The 18,274-nt window shown below is 41.5% G+C and overlaps 1 protein-coding gene across 1 annotated transcript in view; it reads left to right on the forward strand.

The window, feature by feature from the left end:
- ism1 (isthmin 1) overlaps nt 1-18,274 on the forward strand; it is a 79,912-nt gene that overhangs the window by 43,706 nt on the left and 17,932 nt on the right. The window contains exons 3-4 of the mRNA XM_052011058.1: nt 10,707-10,965; nt 11,581-11,724. Of these exons, the coding sequence (XP_051867018.1) occupies nt 10,707-10,965; nt 11,581-11,724 (403 nt within the window). The remainder of the gene's footprint in view (nt 1-10,706; nt 10,966-11,580; nt 11,725-18,274) is intronic.

The raw sequence follows: 18,274 nt of genomic DNA on the forward strand, positions 1-18,274 counted from the left end.
ATTCACTAGGTGGCCTTTTCAAGTCTTGCGCCATTTGCTGGTCCACAATTGATGCAAAACACTGCTCTTTGAATTTTACAACCACTGCATTCCACCAAAACTAAAAGAGAACTCACTTAAGCTGAAGGTACAAAACAAATCCTAACATATTGTCCCAAATAAGTATTGGTGCTGTGCCACATTTTCACATTTGGCTTTGTGCCAGCACACTCACAGACCAATATATAATATGTTCCACTCTAGAGTCCTGAGCACAAAAGTCTGGGCTAACACAACAGTGTGGTGGTGAGGATGTGCTGCATTGTCAGAGGTGCTGTCCTTTAGATGAGACATGAAACCAAGGCTACTCCATCAGGTAGATTCAAAGACTCTGTGGAGCTATTTCAAGCAAAAGTAGGGATGGTTTTTGTCCCTCAATCAACAAATCTGAAACAGATTATCTGCTCATTATCACATTGTTGTAAGAGTGGTTGTGTGCAAATTAGCTGCTGCATTTCCAACAATGGAAAACTGGCTGCAAAGAGCTTTGGGATGTCCTGTAGTTGTGAAAGGTGGTTTGAAAATGCAAGCCTCTCTGACTCCAGCCTCTCTATTTATCCTGGTCCAAGTGACCAACCATAGTCACCTGTGAGGGGGGAGGGGGTGGGGGGGTGGTGGGTGGAGGAGCTGTTTTTTGCACTTTACGGTTCACAGTTTACCTATAATCAAGGATAGAGCACATAACTACCCTATATAAGATATTTATTTATTAGTCACATGTACATCGAAACACACAGTGAAATGTGTCTTTTCGCGTTACTGAGAATGTGCTGAGGGGCAGCCCGCAATACCCGATATGCTTGAAAACCTCAACAAAAACAGAAAGACTAATAAAACTCAGGAGGTTGAGCAGACAATGGGGAGACCATCTGAGTTAATCGATCAAATCTTCCTGCTTCAGAGCATTGACATTCAACCATTCCAATGAAAGTAAGCCCTGGACTTAAGAGGACTCACTGTGCACACAAGTCCAGTGTATACTGAGCAATATATGGCATGGTATTGGTCACTATGCCCCCACATAGTTTTGCTGGGATTCCTGAGAATTGTAAGGAGTGAGTCTGCGACCAGGGGTTGCAGGCTGAAGAGAAGGGATAAGCCATTTAAGACTGAAATGGGGAGAAATATCTTCTCCCAGAGAGTGGCAAAACTGTGAAAAAATTTCTACCACAGAAAGTAATTAAAATCATTTCATTAATATGAAATGGGAGGGAGGGAGGGGGGAGGGGGAGAGAGGAGGTGGAATTGGTCCCAGACCTTGGGAAGAGTGTGGGAAGAGGGACAGTAAAAGGAGACAGATTTTAGAACCTCACCCTATCACTGCAATTTTTGGATTACCAAGGATAGAGTTTGGCCATTTATCTGCTTCCACTAACTGTATGATTACCTTTGTTACATTAATGGCCAAACGATCGATTTTGCTTAAATGGAAGGATCCAATACCCCCTACTACTTTTCAATAGTTCTCTCAAACTATATCATGTTTAAACTTGGAAAAAATTAGGAGTGGTACTGTTGATCCTTCACTTAAAGTTGAAGATATTTGGAGTCCATTTATTCAATAGTTTCACCTGATATAGATCCCCTTTCAATAACTTTCCAATTTAGAGGAACGGAGTTGATGACATAATATTGCTCTGTTTCTACTGAGAAATTTCAGTCCAGTCTTTTTTTTCTTGTTTATTTTTGAAATTTTTCTGTTTTAGTTTGGTTTGATATATTGTTTATAATTTTTCTTATTGATTTGGGGATTTTTTCCTTTCTTTTCTTTTTTTTATATATATATATATAAAATAAATCTTTTTCTTTCCTTTCTTTTATATTATATTCATTTACTAAGAGATCATGGGATCTACAGATTTTTTTTAAATATTTTATTGTTCTTTATGATTATTTATGCCATGATTGTTCTCCTGATCTCTTTGTATTACATGTACAAACATTGATGTTGTATATTAATCTGTATTAATTTGAAAACTAATAAAAAGATTGAAAAATAATAGGAGACAGATTTTATAAAATCACAGATTGTGCCAGCTCCTTGGTAGAGCTATTAATTAATCATGCTTCCTTGCTCTTTCTTCATAACCCTGCACATTTCTCCCCCAAATACTTAGTTGCCCTCTGAAGGTTTCTAAATTGGTATGTTAATTTATTATTGTCACATGTACCAAGGTACAGTGAAAATCTTTGTTTTGGATGCCATCCTTACAGATCATTTCATCACATCAGTACATTGAGGTAGTACAAGGGAAACAATAACAGAATGCAGAATAAAGTGTTACAGTTACAGAGAAAGTGCAGTGCAGGCACACAATAAGGTGCAAGGCCACGACGAAGCAGATTGTGAGGTCAAGAGTCCATCTTATTGTATTAGGGGACCATTCAATGGCATTATAATAGTGGGATAGAAGCTGTCCTTGAGCCTGCTGGTCCATGCTTTCAGGCTTTTGTATCTTCTGCCCAATGGGGGGGGGGGGGGGGTTTGGTGGGAGAAGAGAGAATTTCTATTTCCTTTGCTGCTTTCCAGATCACAATTCAGTGTAGAAAATAAACTGATTTCATTATCCAGCTCCTGGCTCTATTCCCAATCATTTTAAATCTGTGCCGTTGGGTTAATGAACTTCCTGTCACTGGGAACAGTTTCTGCTTGTTTACTCTTTTAAGAGCATTCATGATTTCAAATACACTACTCAAGCACCAGCCTATTTGTTCAATGGATCATCCTTCTCAATTTCCACCAGTTCCAACAAAATTCCACCAGCAGATACATATTCCCCTCCCTCCCCTTTCAGCATTTTGAAGGGATTGCTCCATTCGCAATGCCCTTTCTGCTCTTCCACACCACATACAACTCCTTACAGTTCTTTCCCATGCCACAGAAGATGCAACACATCTCTTTTTATCTCTTCATTTCCTACCATCCAGGGCTCTAAACAATCCTTGCGGGTGAAGCAGTAATTCACTTGCACTTCTTAAAATCTAGTGTGCTTCATTTGGAGAGAAGGCAGGGTCCTTCATGATACACAGAATGCCAATGGGTTGTAATCTCAGGATGACGAGGTGGCTTCTTTCTTCTTGAGTTGGAGACAGATATCTTCAAGCGAGTGTTGTGAATCTTTGGAAGTCTCTGTTCCAGAGGTCTGTGGATGCATCATCATTGAGTTCAAGGCAGGTGGATAGATCTTTAGACAACAAAGGAATTGTCAGTTCTGGGGGTGGAATAGAATTGAGGAGTTATGATCACAGATTAGCCACACTCGCACTGGACGGTGGAGCTGGCCTGGATGCGGCTTGCTCCTGCTCCTGTGAATCACCAGACCACATTTTCACAGGTACACCATTCAAGTAAATAACACATCCATGTGAACCTTTGTTATTTCAAGGAAGTAACAACTTAACTGACCAGATATTGACTCACACAATAAGAATATTTGTAAGAACAAAAGGAGTGGGTGTAGGTCATTTAATAAGATAATAGTTGATCTTTTAGCTCAGGTCCACTTTCCTACACCAACCCCTGGCCCTTTAGTTTCCATAATATCCAAATCTCTATCAATCTTCCCTTGTCAACACCATTGAGGATCAATCAAAGATTTCTGTGACTGGGAGAGTTGATTCAAAAATGTTTTACCTTGATCAATAACTCATTGGTGATTCTCCCGAATGAAGTGTTACAATAAAATGAAGGTTAAGGGGTTAAGTTAGATTTATGCCATCAGGGAAATTAATGGTACATAAATGAGTCCATTTTGCCCTTTAACCACATGCAGCCAAAGTTTGTATTGACTAATCGTAATCCCTCAGATATGGACGATTAAGGTTGTGAGCCACCTGGCGTATTTGGGATGATGAGGGTTGAGCAGGTAGATAAACAGAGATGTATGTTTCATAATGCTCCAATGAAATGCTGTGCCACCTCTTGCTACTTTGTAGGATTCAATTGAATACAAGTGATTATATTATAGAGGAGAGGCACAAGTAGAAGAGTGACATTATGCAGCTTGGCTGTTCAAGGGTTATGTCAGGAATTTTTACATCAGCAAATGGAAGTGAAATCCTGAATATATATATCTGCAAAAAAACTGTTGACTGTGGGATAATGATCAGTTGAAAATCTCAAATTTCAAAATTTCATTTTTGCTGTCAGGCAAAAATGTTCCAGGTTAAATTGGTTTATTATTGTAACATGTACCGAGGGACAGCAAAAAGCTTTGTTTTGCATGCCATCCATATAGATAATTTCATTACAACAGTGCATTGAGGTAGTACAAGGGAAAACAATAACAGAATGCAGAATAAAGTGTTACAGTTACGGAGAAAGTGTAGTGCAGGCAGACAATAAGGTGAAAGGCCATGGCGAGGTAGATTGTGAGGTCAAGGGTCCATCTTATCATACAAGGGGACTGTTCAGTAGTCTTATGACAGCGGGATAGAAGCTGTCCTTGAGCCTGGTGGTACATGATTTCAGGCTTTTGTATCTTCTGCCCAATGGGAAGGGAGAGAAGAGAGAATGTCCTGGGCAGGTGGGGTCTTCGATTATGTCGGCTGCTTTACCGAAGCAGCGAGAAGTGTAGACGGAAGGTTAAATCGATAACCATGATCTAATCCAGAGGTTCCCAAACTTCACTTGCTTGAGAAGTACGTGTTTGCTGGCTACCCATTGACCATTACTAGCATAAAACCCCTTAACTACGAGTCACCATCTGCCCAGACATTTTGCTCAATCGTCAATGCAAACCCACCCTTTCCATAGGCTTACGTGTTCTTATAATTGTCTGGTTTCCCTTGCAAGGCCACCATTCCCTTGGCCCCAGTTTGCACTCCAGGGTGTCTCACCTACCCTCAACAGTACATGCTCTATTGGTTGTGAGTAACAGTTCAAGGGACGTATTGGCTTCTTCCTGCTCCTTTAATGTCATTACAGTTGAGATGTTCTCTGGATTCCTTTGTCTGTTGGAAACCAAACAACATCTTGAATTATTTGAAGCTAATGCCAAGAAGAATGAATAATCTACTGGAGGAGAATGGATCAATTGAATCTAGGGACAATTTAAAAACACTGCTGAGTCCTATATAATACTATGTCAGCTTCAGTGATTTGTCCTAGTTTATATGTCTTGGAGGAAGAAATAAAAATCACGTTTGCTGCTGGATCTTGTTTAAAGTGTTTAACAAGCATGTGTCAGCGTCAGTGCTCTTTCAGTAAGTCTGATGGATACAAAGATTAGAATTTCCTTTGACGTGCTTTTGTTTATTGGTGGACTGTTTGCGAACAGTGCTCCCAATGATGCCAAGGTCAAACTGTTCCAAAAGGTGGGGGCGGGAAGATGGCTGTTGATTCCAAAGCAAGGAATGGAAATGATGTGTTTCAAGGCTGTGAAGTATGTATTCTTTGGTTGCTGACAGACAAACTGATAGATTGTGTTTTCCTTCAGGATTCTGGTGGAGAAATAAACCTTTGCTGCTTGTCTGATTGAAGTGTTGCTTTGCAGAGATCTAGGAACTGTAGTTGTTGGGGCTGGGGAGAATGTAGCTTCAGGGAGAGAGGTGAAGCTTGTGGTTGCTTTGGGGGATGCAGGTAAAGGAAATGCAGTTTACAGGGGATACTGCGCTCGGAGCAGGAGGTGGTGAAGTTTGGGTCGGGGGCAGGTTATGGAGGGCTGGTGGGGCTCAGAATAGTGGTTGGACTTGGAAGGAGGGTTGGAGCTAGGTGTGAAGGTTGGTGGTGTTCAGGGGGCAGTGGGGGGAGTGTGAGGCTCAGAGCGAAGGTTGGCATGTGGGTGGGTAGATATAAGGTGGGGGGGTGTTGAAGCTCACGGGTTGTAGTATGGGAAGTGCTGCAACTTAGGTTAAGGATGCGTTGGGGATAGGGTAAGGGTGGGGATATGGGGTTAGTGCAGCTCAAGATGGGACGTGGTGTATCTTATGGTGGGGGTTGGTTCAGCTGAGGGTGCGTGGGGTGCTGGGGCTGAGGATGACACGGACATTTATGTTTTTGTGGCAGTAGAGCGACATGGAACGACCCAAAGTGGCCGTGTGTTTATCTAGTGGCCAGCCCCCAGTGACCACAAAACCTGGGTCTGAACCCTGGGAATAATTGCAATTTAGTCTAGAGAACGGTGATTGAGCAACTGATGGGATCTGCCTCTGCAACAATAAATATGCATGTCATTGCCTTAATTGAATAATTCACCACACATGCACCCATCATATTTTTTAATGTTAGAATTACTTCATGATATTCAAAAATGTGCACATTACATTACTTTCATTCGCAGCATTAGCGGATCAGGCAGCATCTGTGGAGGAAAATGGACAGATGACGTTTTGGCTTGAGTCCAGATGAAGGGTCTCAATCCAAGACGTCGACTGTCCATTTCCTTCCATGGGTGCTGCCTGACCCACTGAGTTCCTCCAGAAGTTTGTGTTTAGCTCCAGATTCCAGCATCTGCAGTCTCTTGTGTCTACATTGATTTCAGTGTTTAATTCCAAAGCACAGCACATTTATGCATGGTTGCTATAGTTTCTTTTTTTAGTGTTGCTACTTGTTAGTATTTCTCCACCACAGGGCATTGGAAATGCAGAATGACAAACCTGCAGGCATGGTAGTGTAGCGGTTAGCGTAACGCTATTACAGCGCCAGCGACCCAGGTTCAATTCTGGCCGCTGTCTGTAAGGAGTTTGTATGTTCTCCCTGTGTCTGCATGGGTTTCCTCCAGGTGCTCCGGTTTCCTCCCACATTCCAAAGATGTACAGGTTAGGAAGTTGGGGGCATGCTATGTTGGCGTCGGAAGCGTGGCGACACTTGCGGGCTGCCCCAGAACACTCTACACAAAAGATGCATTTCACTGTGTGTTTCGATGTACATGTGACTAATAAAGATATCTTACTTTATCTTATTTCCATAGTGTGTTTCACAAAGCAGTTTACAGATCATGAGTCACTATTGGAGGAAATACACCAAACAAGTCATGCACAGCAATATAAAGTGCAAAGGCTCTTTTTTTTGGAGATGGTGATTGAAGGATGAAGATTGGCCAAGACACCCTTGCTCTACTTCAAAATAAGGCACTGGATCTTTTACATCCAGCTAAAAGGAAAACAGGGCCTCAGTTTAATGTCTCAACATAAAAACAGTGCCTAAAACAGTGTAACATTCTCTCAATGTTAGCCTAGTTTTGTGTCTTCAAGTCCCTGGAATGGAACTTGAAGCCACAACCATTTGACTCGGAGGAAAGAGTGGTGAAGCCACTCCAGCCATTCTCTCATTAATGAGTAAAATGTTTGTAACTGAAATTAGTTTGTCACCTTTTTTTCAGTACAGTTAAACTAAAAATGAGATGATTGCCTTTTAGGAGAGAACTGTCAGCTTGGTTGTCTTCAGTTTTGGAAAGAAAGACACCCACTGATATAAATATTGCTTTGTAGAGAATTATCAGCAAAGACAGCAAGTGAAATCTGCCACATCATTGATGAAGGCATGGAACACTGCATGGGTAAGCAGGCTCCTTAAGTCAATCACAAGGTTGCTGTGACAATGAGGAGAAATTTACCCACTGCAGATGTCAGAAATATGAAATAAAACTGAAAATACCCAGCAGGTGAGACAACATCTCTGGAGAGAAAAACAGAATTATCATTTCAGGTCAACGACCTTTCATACCCATGTTCTGTGCTCTGGTGTTGTGTTTTATACATGAGTAAAGCATCTAGCATAAAAGATTTACTGGGCATGGCACCAGGGAACTGTTTTCATTGGGGTAAATACAGAGAGTATTCTCTCCCTCTTCCCCCTTCTCTCCCTTCTCTCCCTCTTCCCTTCTCTCCTTTCTCCCCTTCTTCCCCTTCTCCCTCGCATACCTCCAACCCTTGCCCCATTTATACCTTCATCTCTTACTAGTTCAGGATACGCTATTCAACCTGAGCTTCCCATCTAAGTTCTGGGCCATGGTTTAAACAGCAACAGGAGTAAAATTAGAAAAAAACATTCTACCGGCAAATGATGCTACAAGTTTGCAAATCCCTTCCACAAATAACAATTGATGCTGGATTGGTAATTAATTTTAAATCTGAGATTGACAGATTGCTGTAAACCTAAATTACTAGTTATGGGCCAAAGGCCACAGAGGTTAGGTTGCAGGTCAGCCATAATCCTATGGAATCATGGGAATTTAAAGCACAAAAGAAATTATTGTATCCAAGACAGACAAAATAGAAATATTTCAGCTAATGCTTTTGGTCTGTAGCCCAATGGTGAAGGGCATTTCAATACTTCCTCCAGGCATATTTTAAATATAATTAGGTATCTGCCTTCAGCACCCTTCAAGGCAGTGAGTACCACACCTTCACAAACTCGATTGGTTAAAAAAAATCTCATTAAAACGCAGAGAATCCATGAGGAGGTAAGTCACCTACTTCTGTCCCTATACCACATTGCTCATGTCGAAACTTGTTGGAGCTACTATTTCTGTTATATTTTCATATTGGCGTTTGGTATGGATACAGTCTTCAGCCTCCTGCTTTTCCCATCTAATGAAACAGTTCCTCTTTCTAGTGTTGAAGCAATACACCTTTCAATGAAGGCAAGCTGTTTGGATGGGTTGTGATGCTTTCCAGCACTAGATATGAGCTGCTTGATCCAAGCCCAGATAAAGATGTTGCCTTTTCAGTGATAAGGTGATGATAAGAAGATGGAAAGGACAGTTTGAGGCTATTCCAATTGGCTGCACCTTCTGGCCAAATCATGGACTCAGTATTTTTTTCAATCATTCTCTTTGTTAGTTATCCTTTGTTCTTATGAGGTACCTTGATCAGGTTGGGTGGCTGCGTATGCTCTCCTAGGGCTCTACCAGCTCCACTCTGTTTTGACCAAGAGAAAGTTTGCAAGAACAAATAATTGAACGCTAATATATCTTTCTGAAACACAATTTACTCCCAGTTATTAGGCTAAAGTCAGGATCATATCATCTTGGAGTAAAAATAATCTAAATCCTCCTAATCCATGGCAGATCAGATTGAAGTAGCACTTTCTGTATCACACCATCCAACAATGTCTGTCGTTAGTTAAACTAATTTTTGCACATTTAGATGTTAACATCATCTTACGTGGAAATAATGACACTGTGAGAAAAACAGGGCATCCGGGTCCTGAAGGTGCAGAGTGTGCAACAAGGTATCTCTTTAACCAATCAGATTGAAGGATTTTGAATTAAATAGCACACTTGGATTCTTGTAGCACCTTTCACCACTTCAAGCTGCCCCACGCAGTTTACAGCCAATGAAGTAATTTGTTAGCATGTGGATGTAGAAAATGTGGCAGCCATTGTGTTCAAATCAGTACCCCTTTAAAGTGGGTTGTGATAATGGCCAGTGATGCTGAATGAGGGAAAGAACTGAAAAATGAGTGTGATTTAGAGTGGTTGAATTTAATGCTAAATCATGTGCAGAAGAAACAGAGAGGGAAGGAGAGATTGGATTCAGAGAGAAAGAGAGAAGGAAAAATTTGTAGTGCAAACTTGACGGAACAAAACTGGAAGACTGAATGTAGTGACAGGCTACTCCCAGCTGGAGTGGAGATGATTGGGTGATTTCCCTGTCAATTGAGCCAGGCGATGGCCCTTCACTTCATTCATGGGATTTTGACGTCACTAGCAACATTGGTATTTATTGTCCATCCCTAATTACCTCTGGACTGAGGAGGTACCTAAGAGGCAATTACTTTGGAAGGTCTGCAATTACACAGAGGCCAGACCTGGTAAGGATGGCAGATTTAGAGTCATAGAATCATACAGCATGGAAACAGGCCATTCGGCCCAACTCTTCCATGCCAACCAGTGGGCATACTTCTGTATTAATATCATCTCCCAGCACTTGAACCATAGCCTTCTATGCCTAGGCAATTTAAGTGCTCATCTAGATACTTAAATGCTGTCAACAACCCAGCTTTAAACACTCTCTCAGGCAGTGCAATGCGGGTACTTATCACTCTCTGGGAGAAGAATGTCCCCCTCATACCCCCTCTAAATTGATTCCTTCTCACCCTAAATCTGTGTCTTCTGGTTTTATCCACCTCTGATATGGGGCAAAGTTTCCTGCAGTCCACCCTATCTATACCCCTCATTTCTTTCCCTGAAGGACATCAGTGAACCAGCTGGGGTTTTAACAAGAAGACAGTTGTTTTGTGTCTACAATTAGTGAAACTAGATTTCTTTTCAATTACTGATTTATTTAATTACATTTATTTACATTCCCAACTGACAAGGAGGGATTCAAACTCATATCTGTGAATCTGTGGTTCAGTAACTTAACCTCTGTGCCACCATACCTCAACTGGGATTACTTTTAATTGCTGTGAGCCAGACATATGTCCCAAAGTACCTTCAATCAGTGGGCTGACACAGAGCTGCCAATGGACATCTTGCATTTTTAGTAGTTAATTTTCAGTTCCAGAGAGCTTAACTGACAGTAATTAACACAAAATGGATTCTTAAAAGGGACTTGGTAATGACTAGACTAAACTTAACTTTCTATGGTGAGTTCAGTTTGTATTTACTGTGCTATTTCACCAATGTTGTCCCATGCAAGGAATTTCATTTTCAGAGTTGGGTTTTTTTTGCTATTTTAGATACGTACATGAATCATGTTGATTGTTTTGCACTGTGCAGGTTACAATTGAGGTGGTAGATGGAACTGACATCGAGGCAGAAAGGGACTTGCGTAAGGTGACTAAACCCAGCTGGCCAGTGCCTTCATCTGACTGGAGGAATTGGTGGCAAAAGTCATCAGCAACAGCTTCCCTGAGTGATGACGATCAGGAAAATAGCCGTGCAAGTGAAGACAGCAACTTCTTGAATCCTGTGGGCAGCTGGGATAGAAGCACAGTTACACAACAGAGATGGGAATCCAAGGGACAGCCTGAATATGGTAAGTCTGCATTCCTCACTTGTTCTGGGCAACTGAGAATTCAGAAAGAGATATTGGAAATAAGCCAAGTGAAATCAAATAGGTATGGACTACAGTGGGAATAAACTCTCCAGTATTGATTGATGTAAAGCAAGTTGTGCAGGAAAACATCTGCGTCTATGTGGCAAGATCCCAATGATTCATATTTAATCTTTTTTATTCCCAAGACAAATAAGTGAGTAAAATTGGCATTATCCCTCCCCTCCCACCACCTGCCTGTGTCTTCTCTTTGTCCTTCCAAAAGCAGTGATAATAAAGGGTTCTTGAATCTAGCTGCTGAATGTGATTTTAATTTCTTGTTTACATGCTGTCTATCTGGTAGTGGTGAGAGGTCAGCAATGAAGGCTGCTCACTCTGTAATCAAGATTTACAGCTGAAACATTCCAGCTGCTTTGGCTTAGAAGAACAAAAAAAATGTGCAAGCAATGCTTTGTACGGCTATGTGTGTGAAAGTTATTTGAATGGCATGCGAATGGCAGAATCTGGGCCTAAGCTCCAAATCGAGCATGTGGTCCCAATTATGCAACTCATCACAATGGCAGCTAACTGCAAGTATGCTTGCTTTTTTTGATGCAGATTACGCAGATGGAGAGGGTGACTGGAGCCCGTGGTCACTCTGCAGTGTAACCTGTGGAAGTGGGAACCAAAAGCGTACCAGGTCCTGTGGATATGCCTGCACTGCCACCGAGTCGAGGACGTGTGATATGCCAAACTGTCCCGGTCAGTAACTTTTTTTTTGAAACTTTTATTAGTTACCGGTCACACTCATGTCCTGATGGAGGGTCCCAACCCGACAGACTGACTGTCCATTTCCCTCCGTAGATGCTGTCTGACCCGCTGAGCTCCTCCAGCATTTTGTGTGTTGCTGAACACTCAGTTAAACTGCTCTGTTATGTGGACAAAAAAAAAATCAGTTTATAATAAAAAGTGTTCAACACAGTTGACTTGCGCTATGAATTTTGTGCAGCAGAAATTTAGAGAGGTAACATTGCATTGCATATTGGATGTAAAAAAAAATTCTGCCTCTGCCTTAACTTGTACCAGGTCCTCTTCCCACTTCACGCCTGTGCTTGCTGACCTACATTGCCCCAAGTTAATAAACTCCTGAGTTTTAAAATCCTCTTCCTTATTTTCCAATCCCTCGATAGTTGTGCCCGCTCATCTCCCTGTAATCTTGTACAGCCTTGCGCCGCTCTGAAATAACGCACAAAAAGCTGGACGAACTCAGCAGGTCAAGCAACAACTATGGAGGGAAATGGACAGTCGACCCTTCAGGTCGAGACCCTTCATCTGGACCACACTGTGGTGTCAGCTCTCCTTCACCGCTAGCTACTTGCTCAATCCCATTTTCAATCACTCCACCATTAGCCTTCAGCTGCCAAGGTCCCAAACCTTTTGAACTCTCTATCCCTTCCTCCTCTCTATCTCTTGGTGTTTGCCATCAAGTAGCTGCCCCTCTCCTCTGAGTCAGAAGTTTGTGGTTTCAATACCACTGTAGCAACTTTAGCAAAAAATTTAAGGTTGTTCTCTCCATGCACTAAGGAAGTAGCATGTTGACTGAATGCTATCTTTTGGTTGAGATGTTAAACCTTGGCCCCATCTTGTTGCCCAGATAGCTGTGAAAGATCCCATGGTATGGGATTTACCCCTTGGTATTGTGGTCAATACTTGTCTCTCAATCAACATCACTTATGAATATATTATCAGGTTGCTGCTTGTAACAAATTAGCTGTTCCATTTCGTTCTACGATGGCCACATTTCCGATATGCTCAGAGACAAGATGAGATGGTGAAAGGTACTACAAGAAATGCAAGCCTTTCTTTCTTGCCTTTCCTCAAAGTTTACCTCTTTGACCAGACACTTGGTGAATGTCCTAATATTTCCTCATGTGGTTCAGCATCTCATCTTGTTTGATTTTGCTCCTGTCAAGTACCTTGGAATGCCTAGCAATGTGGCATGTTGTCTATGAATATAGGTTGTTTTTACTGCTGCTATTTAGTGACAATTTAACACGTACAAGTACATGAGAGGCGTTTGGCCTCTCGTGCCTACTACACCATTTAACGCACTTCTTTCCCCCGAATAATGATAGGGTCTGGTATTCACTGCCCGCGAGGTGGTGACACCAGAAACTACTTGTATTTATCTGGATGATTACTTGAAATGTCATATACACTGTGCTATAGACTGAGAGCTAGGAAGTAGCCTAAACCTAATTGTCTCTCTTCTTGGTTGGCTTGGGCACACTAGTCTCCTACTGTGCTTTAAAACTCCTTGTGGCCCAACCTGTAACTAAAAGTAGTGATGAATGTGGCAACAATGCCACCCTGTGATTCTACAGCCTGCCAATTCTCATTGTATTGGCATAGACATGACAGATAGAGATTTGGTTTTGGCATACTCAATGTAGAAAGAAGGACAAAGTGAGTGAATAAATCATGCATTCAAAAGTGTTTGAGGAAGAATCCATATTTCAAGATCCTATTAATATGTACTTCCAGATGCTTGGCTAAGCAAAGACTTTCTTAAGATAAATCATATTTGACTTATTGAACTGAGCTTTTTGAAGATGTGCCCATTTAACCATTTATCAAGTAAAATATATGTGGTGACATATCAGGAATTTAAGACTATCTTAGCAAGCACGTGGATAGAGAGCTGTTCGATGGAAAGGATCTAGATTGTGGGGGAGCTTGATGGGTTGATTGTGAGGCTGTTTCCTCTAGCTAGGAAGTCCTAAAATAGGGATCACAGTAGTGGGAGAAGGACTTGGGATTGGGGTGGGAAATGACAACGTTAATCATATTATTTTTATTAATAATAACAATTTGCTTTGACATAGTGTCTTTAATCTAAAAAAAGTGTCACTAAGTGCTTCATAAGATTTGACAACAAGTTACATAAGATATTACGGCTCTTGACTAAACAAGAGATATTACTGATACTTCTCAGAAATTTCAGTAAAAACAAATTCTTTACTCAAAGGGCTGGGAATTCTGTGTCCAATAAGACTGTGGATGCTCACTCATTCAGTATATCCAGAATTGAGGTGAATAGGTTTTTGGACACTAAGAGAATCGAGGGAAATCGAGAGAGGATTAGCCATGTTCTTATTGGATGGCAGAACATGCTCAGGATATTGTGAGACCTACTCCTACACCTGCAGTAGTTCTTATGTCCTTAAGTTATTGGATGTTGTTTCATTTGGGGATAGGTTTAAATTGATATGCCCCATTAGATGCATGTACTGATCTAAGTTTGTGTATTCATCAAACAATAAGGAAGACATGGTTTTAGGTAGACAGGTGGCTGATCCCATTCAGTATACAAGAGTATGAATAATTCAGTTTGCACTAAGAAGTGGATTGCACACTAAATGCAAGTTTGAATTAAAAATACTCAACTACTTAATTCCCAGCAAATACAAGTACATAAAGGCTAATTTTAGTCTTTGTTTAGAAGTAGGGGATTGGGGTACAGATTAGAAACAGTAAAATTGATTTTGAAATTCCTTAATGGTTAGCTGTGCGCCTACATTCATCACTTTCCCTTAGGAAAGCAGTGAGAAGGAATCTGCCAAATCATCTATCACAAGCTTTCACAAAGAGTAAGACATAATTAAGGGGAAAAAAAACTCTGTTTTATGTTGCATCCTTCACGCAGTGAAACATACCACAGTACTTAATGCAACTGTTGTTAAACAAGATTTGACAAATCTCATAACTGTCAAAGACAACTGACAAAAAGAGGAATACTAAGGAGGTCCTTAAAGGGACTGGTGGAGGGGCAGAGAAATGATAGAACTGCAGAACTTGGGGTGTTGGCTGTGGAAGACATGGCAACCAAACATAGAACACCATAGGGTGGCAGAGCTAACAGAGCTGCTGCCTCGCAGTGCCAGAGACCTGGGTTCAAACGTGGCCTCTGGTGTTGTCTGTGTGGAGTTTGCATATTCTTCCTGTGACCGTCTGGGTTTCTTCAGGGTGTTCAGTTTTCTTCCCACTTTCAAAAGATGTGCAGGTTGTAGGCTAATTGGCCACAGCAAATTGCCCCTCGGGTGTAGGTGAGTGGTAGAATCTGCGGATAGTTAATGGGAATATGGGGAGAAAAACAACAGATTAATGCAGGATTATTGTAAATGGGTGGTTCATGGTCAGAGTGGATTTAGTGGGCCGAAGGGCCTTTTTCCATGCTGTATCTCGCTATGACTAAAATCAGATTTGTACCAGAACTGGAGGAACATAGAAAACTAAAGTTTGTAGAGCTGATGGGAGTCACAGATATAAAGAAGGACTTATCAAATGGGAACTTGTAAGTCACCTGGCATTTGACTTCATGCACAGACAGAATCACCACTCTATGAATATGTAGCTACTCTGCAACCAAGTGCCTGCTAACCTGACAGCATTCCTGATCCGTCATTCCATGCCAGCCTGTGGTGCCAGTTGGTCTTGAAAGTTGCAGGGAATGGCTGAAGGGAACCAAATGTATGCAACTGCATCAATGCAAAACTCGCCAACAAGATCTGAGGAGAAGGAAATGTGGCATATTGAGTTCAGCCTATCATTGTGATCCTAAAGTAGCAAATCACATGCCTGGACAAATAAGGCAGGAATTCTGCAGTGTAGTCCAGCTAAGGTCTGTAAGAGTATTGCAGTCTACTAAGCACTGTGGAGCTCTGCCCTTAATAGGATGAATAGGAATAGGTAGGAAAAGATGGACCACAGCATCGACAAGACAAATCTGCTCATGAGACCTAAGGCTTGCCTGCAGAAGTCCAAGGACCATATTTTAATTATGTTTTATACCAATAATGCCCAACAGTCACCTCCATGTGTGCTCAGAACTTTTGCCAAATAAAGTATCCCCTCCAATGGCTGCTGCCATATATCAAGAATGTTATAATTAATACCTTAATAGCCCTCATACCAAGAGACACATTACAGAGTGAGCCTGCTGAACTCTTAGCAACTTTCCCAGTGCTGTACAAGTGTGGTCAATGTTTTGCCCTGGTGTTTCTCTGTAGTGCATGTGGTGCACATCTTCTGCTTTCTAACCATGGAAGAGGAGGTGGTGAGGCATGTGGTTTCTTGCAGTCAGTATTTGTCCCTGGGGATAAAGATAAGTGCACTTAAGGTGCATCATAAGCCAACAATGTAAAATTGAACCACATATTCACAATTAGCTATACTGTATTGCAAAACCCAGCTGCTCCCAGCCTGAGACCACAGGTTAGTCATTGCTCTGTTCATTGTTTGAATGGAGCCCTAAATTCCACAAAGAACCACAGTTCTCTGCAGAAATCCAGCTCGGTGTCATGAACTTCTTCGTACATGTCTGTCACCAGCCGTATTTACTTGCAGGATAGATTCAATGGCAGTCCTTTAAAAGTTCTTGGTTCCAGGTAATTCACCCTATGACCTGATGGAGCTTTTGTATGCTGTGCACTAGGTGTGGGGAGCACCAAACATTTATTAAATTGAGCTGACCTCTTGTAGGATCAGCAGGGAGACCAGTCCAAATACTATTGTACTGGATTGCATTATCCCACTGAGTAATGAACTAAAGTTTGAAGTTGTGACAACTACAGTGCAAGACTGAATTCTAGGCCTGCATGCAACAAACAATCTACTGGAGGGACCCAGTGGTTTAAGTAGCGTCTGGTGGGGGTGGTGGGGAAGGAATTGTCAACGTGAATAGATTTTTATAAATTGGGTCAATTAGAGACCTTCCTATAAACAGAGAAGGAATGCTGAATTGACACCTACTTTTCAAAGAGCCATGCTGCAGATGGCCAGTGAAAAGCTTGCCCAATCTCCTGCTGCATATTGACGTATCTTGGTTATATGATAAAAACCAAATTAAACAAACTGGCAAAAAGCATATACAGTTTTTATTGAAGATGCCATGGCATCTGAGATAGTTATTGGGAAGACTAGGCTGTATTATGAGAAATCATGACTGTATAGTGTTCTGGGAAGAAAGGAAGTTGGTTGTGAGGGAAGAGAAAAATTGTGTGCTTGTGATTCCAGAAGAGAGGGTGGATCTTTGTGGGTGTATTTTTTTTAAAAAAACTTATTCAGTTTGCAAAAGCAGATCTTGAATAAGTTGTTAATTGGAATCCTAAAAGTTGTACATAAGTGAATGAGTAGATGGTTGTGTCTAATTAGCTGAGCTGCCAAAATCTGATACAAAATACTAAAGAAAGGTCAATTAATTCTGTGTCATTTCATAACCCTTGACGTCTATCTCACATTCTAGGTTGATGGTTAACGGGTTTTGGGAGTGAGAGGAAATTATCAGTTACAACTGAGTCTAAGAAAGGAAAAGCTTCATTCCAAGTTTCTAGACGTAAATGCTTCGCATTATGAATGTAAGTCATCGTGCATGTGAAAATGAACGGAACAAGTGATCAAGACTTGAATATCCACAGGCAGAAAGTCTGCTGTTACATTGGAACTCTCCAACATTGACACTGTTGGGGATCATGGGGCCTCTGTAGAGCTCCTCATTTGTATGGGGCCCCTGTTGTTACTTTGGTTCCTTTTCCAGCAGTCTCCTATCTTCATGATGCTGCAATCTCGCTTCCACAATCAACAGGAATTACTATGAAGCCAATTTTCATTTACACCATTCTGAAGGTTGTATGTTTCATTGCTCTTTTGACTGGCTGTCAAGTGTTGGTACCTTCTAATGCAGAGAAACAGAAGGTTCTAGTATTCCCCTCACACCCCAATCTGCTTCTACTTCACCTCATGCAGGTCAATGGTATCATATGAGGTGGGTGGTTGATCTGTTTCTTACAAAACCAACCAGAAAATACTGGAGTAAGTAAATTCCACTGCAGTTCCAGGTCTCTCCTGGTACATTTTGTCAAATTCTTGGGGAAAACATTTCTACAGTTTTTAAATTTGTTTGAGGAATTATCATTAACATGATGACTGGCTCTTTAAATAGTGTCATCTTCAACGATAACAAAGACAGACCCCAGTTTTGGTGTGCTAAACACATGCTGGGTATGGTGCTAACAGGCAAACGGGTCTCTTAACAAATCTTTGCCCAATTTCAAATATTATTTTAAAAGCCGGGCTATGGCACTTTGCACACAGGATCACACAATAAAACAAGGCCCGCATGATGGGAGCTGTATGAGAGGCCTGCATTTGCTGTGTTATTGTCACACTGACTGCTAAGAAATGAGGCGGAGCTTAAAGGACTCTCTTCTCAGCAGCCACCAGTCGGTGGCAGAAAAGGCTGCCATGGAGGTGA

The sequence above is a fragment of the Pristis pectinata genome, chromosome 3 (genome assembly GCF_009764475.1).
Source record: "Pristis pectinata isolate sPriPec2 chromosome 3, sPriPec2.1.pri, whole genome shotgun sequence".
Classification (NCBI taxonomy): domain Eukaryota; kingdom Metazoa; phylum Chordata; class Chondrichthyes; order Rhinopristiformes; family Pristidae; genus Pristis; species Pristis pectinata.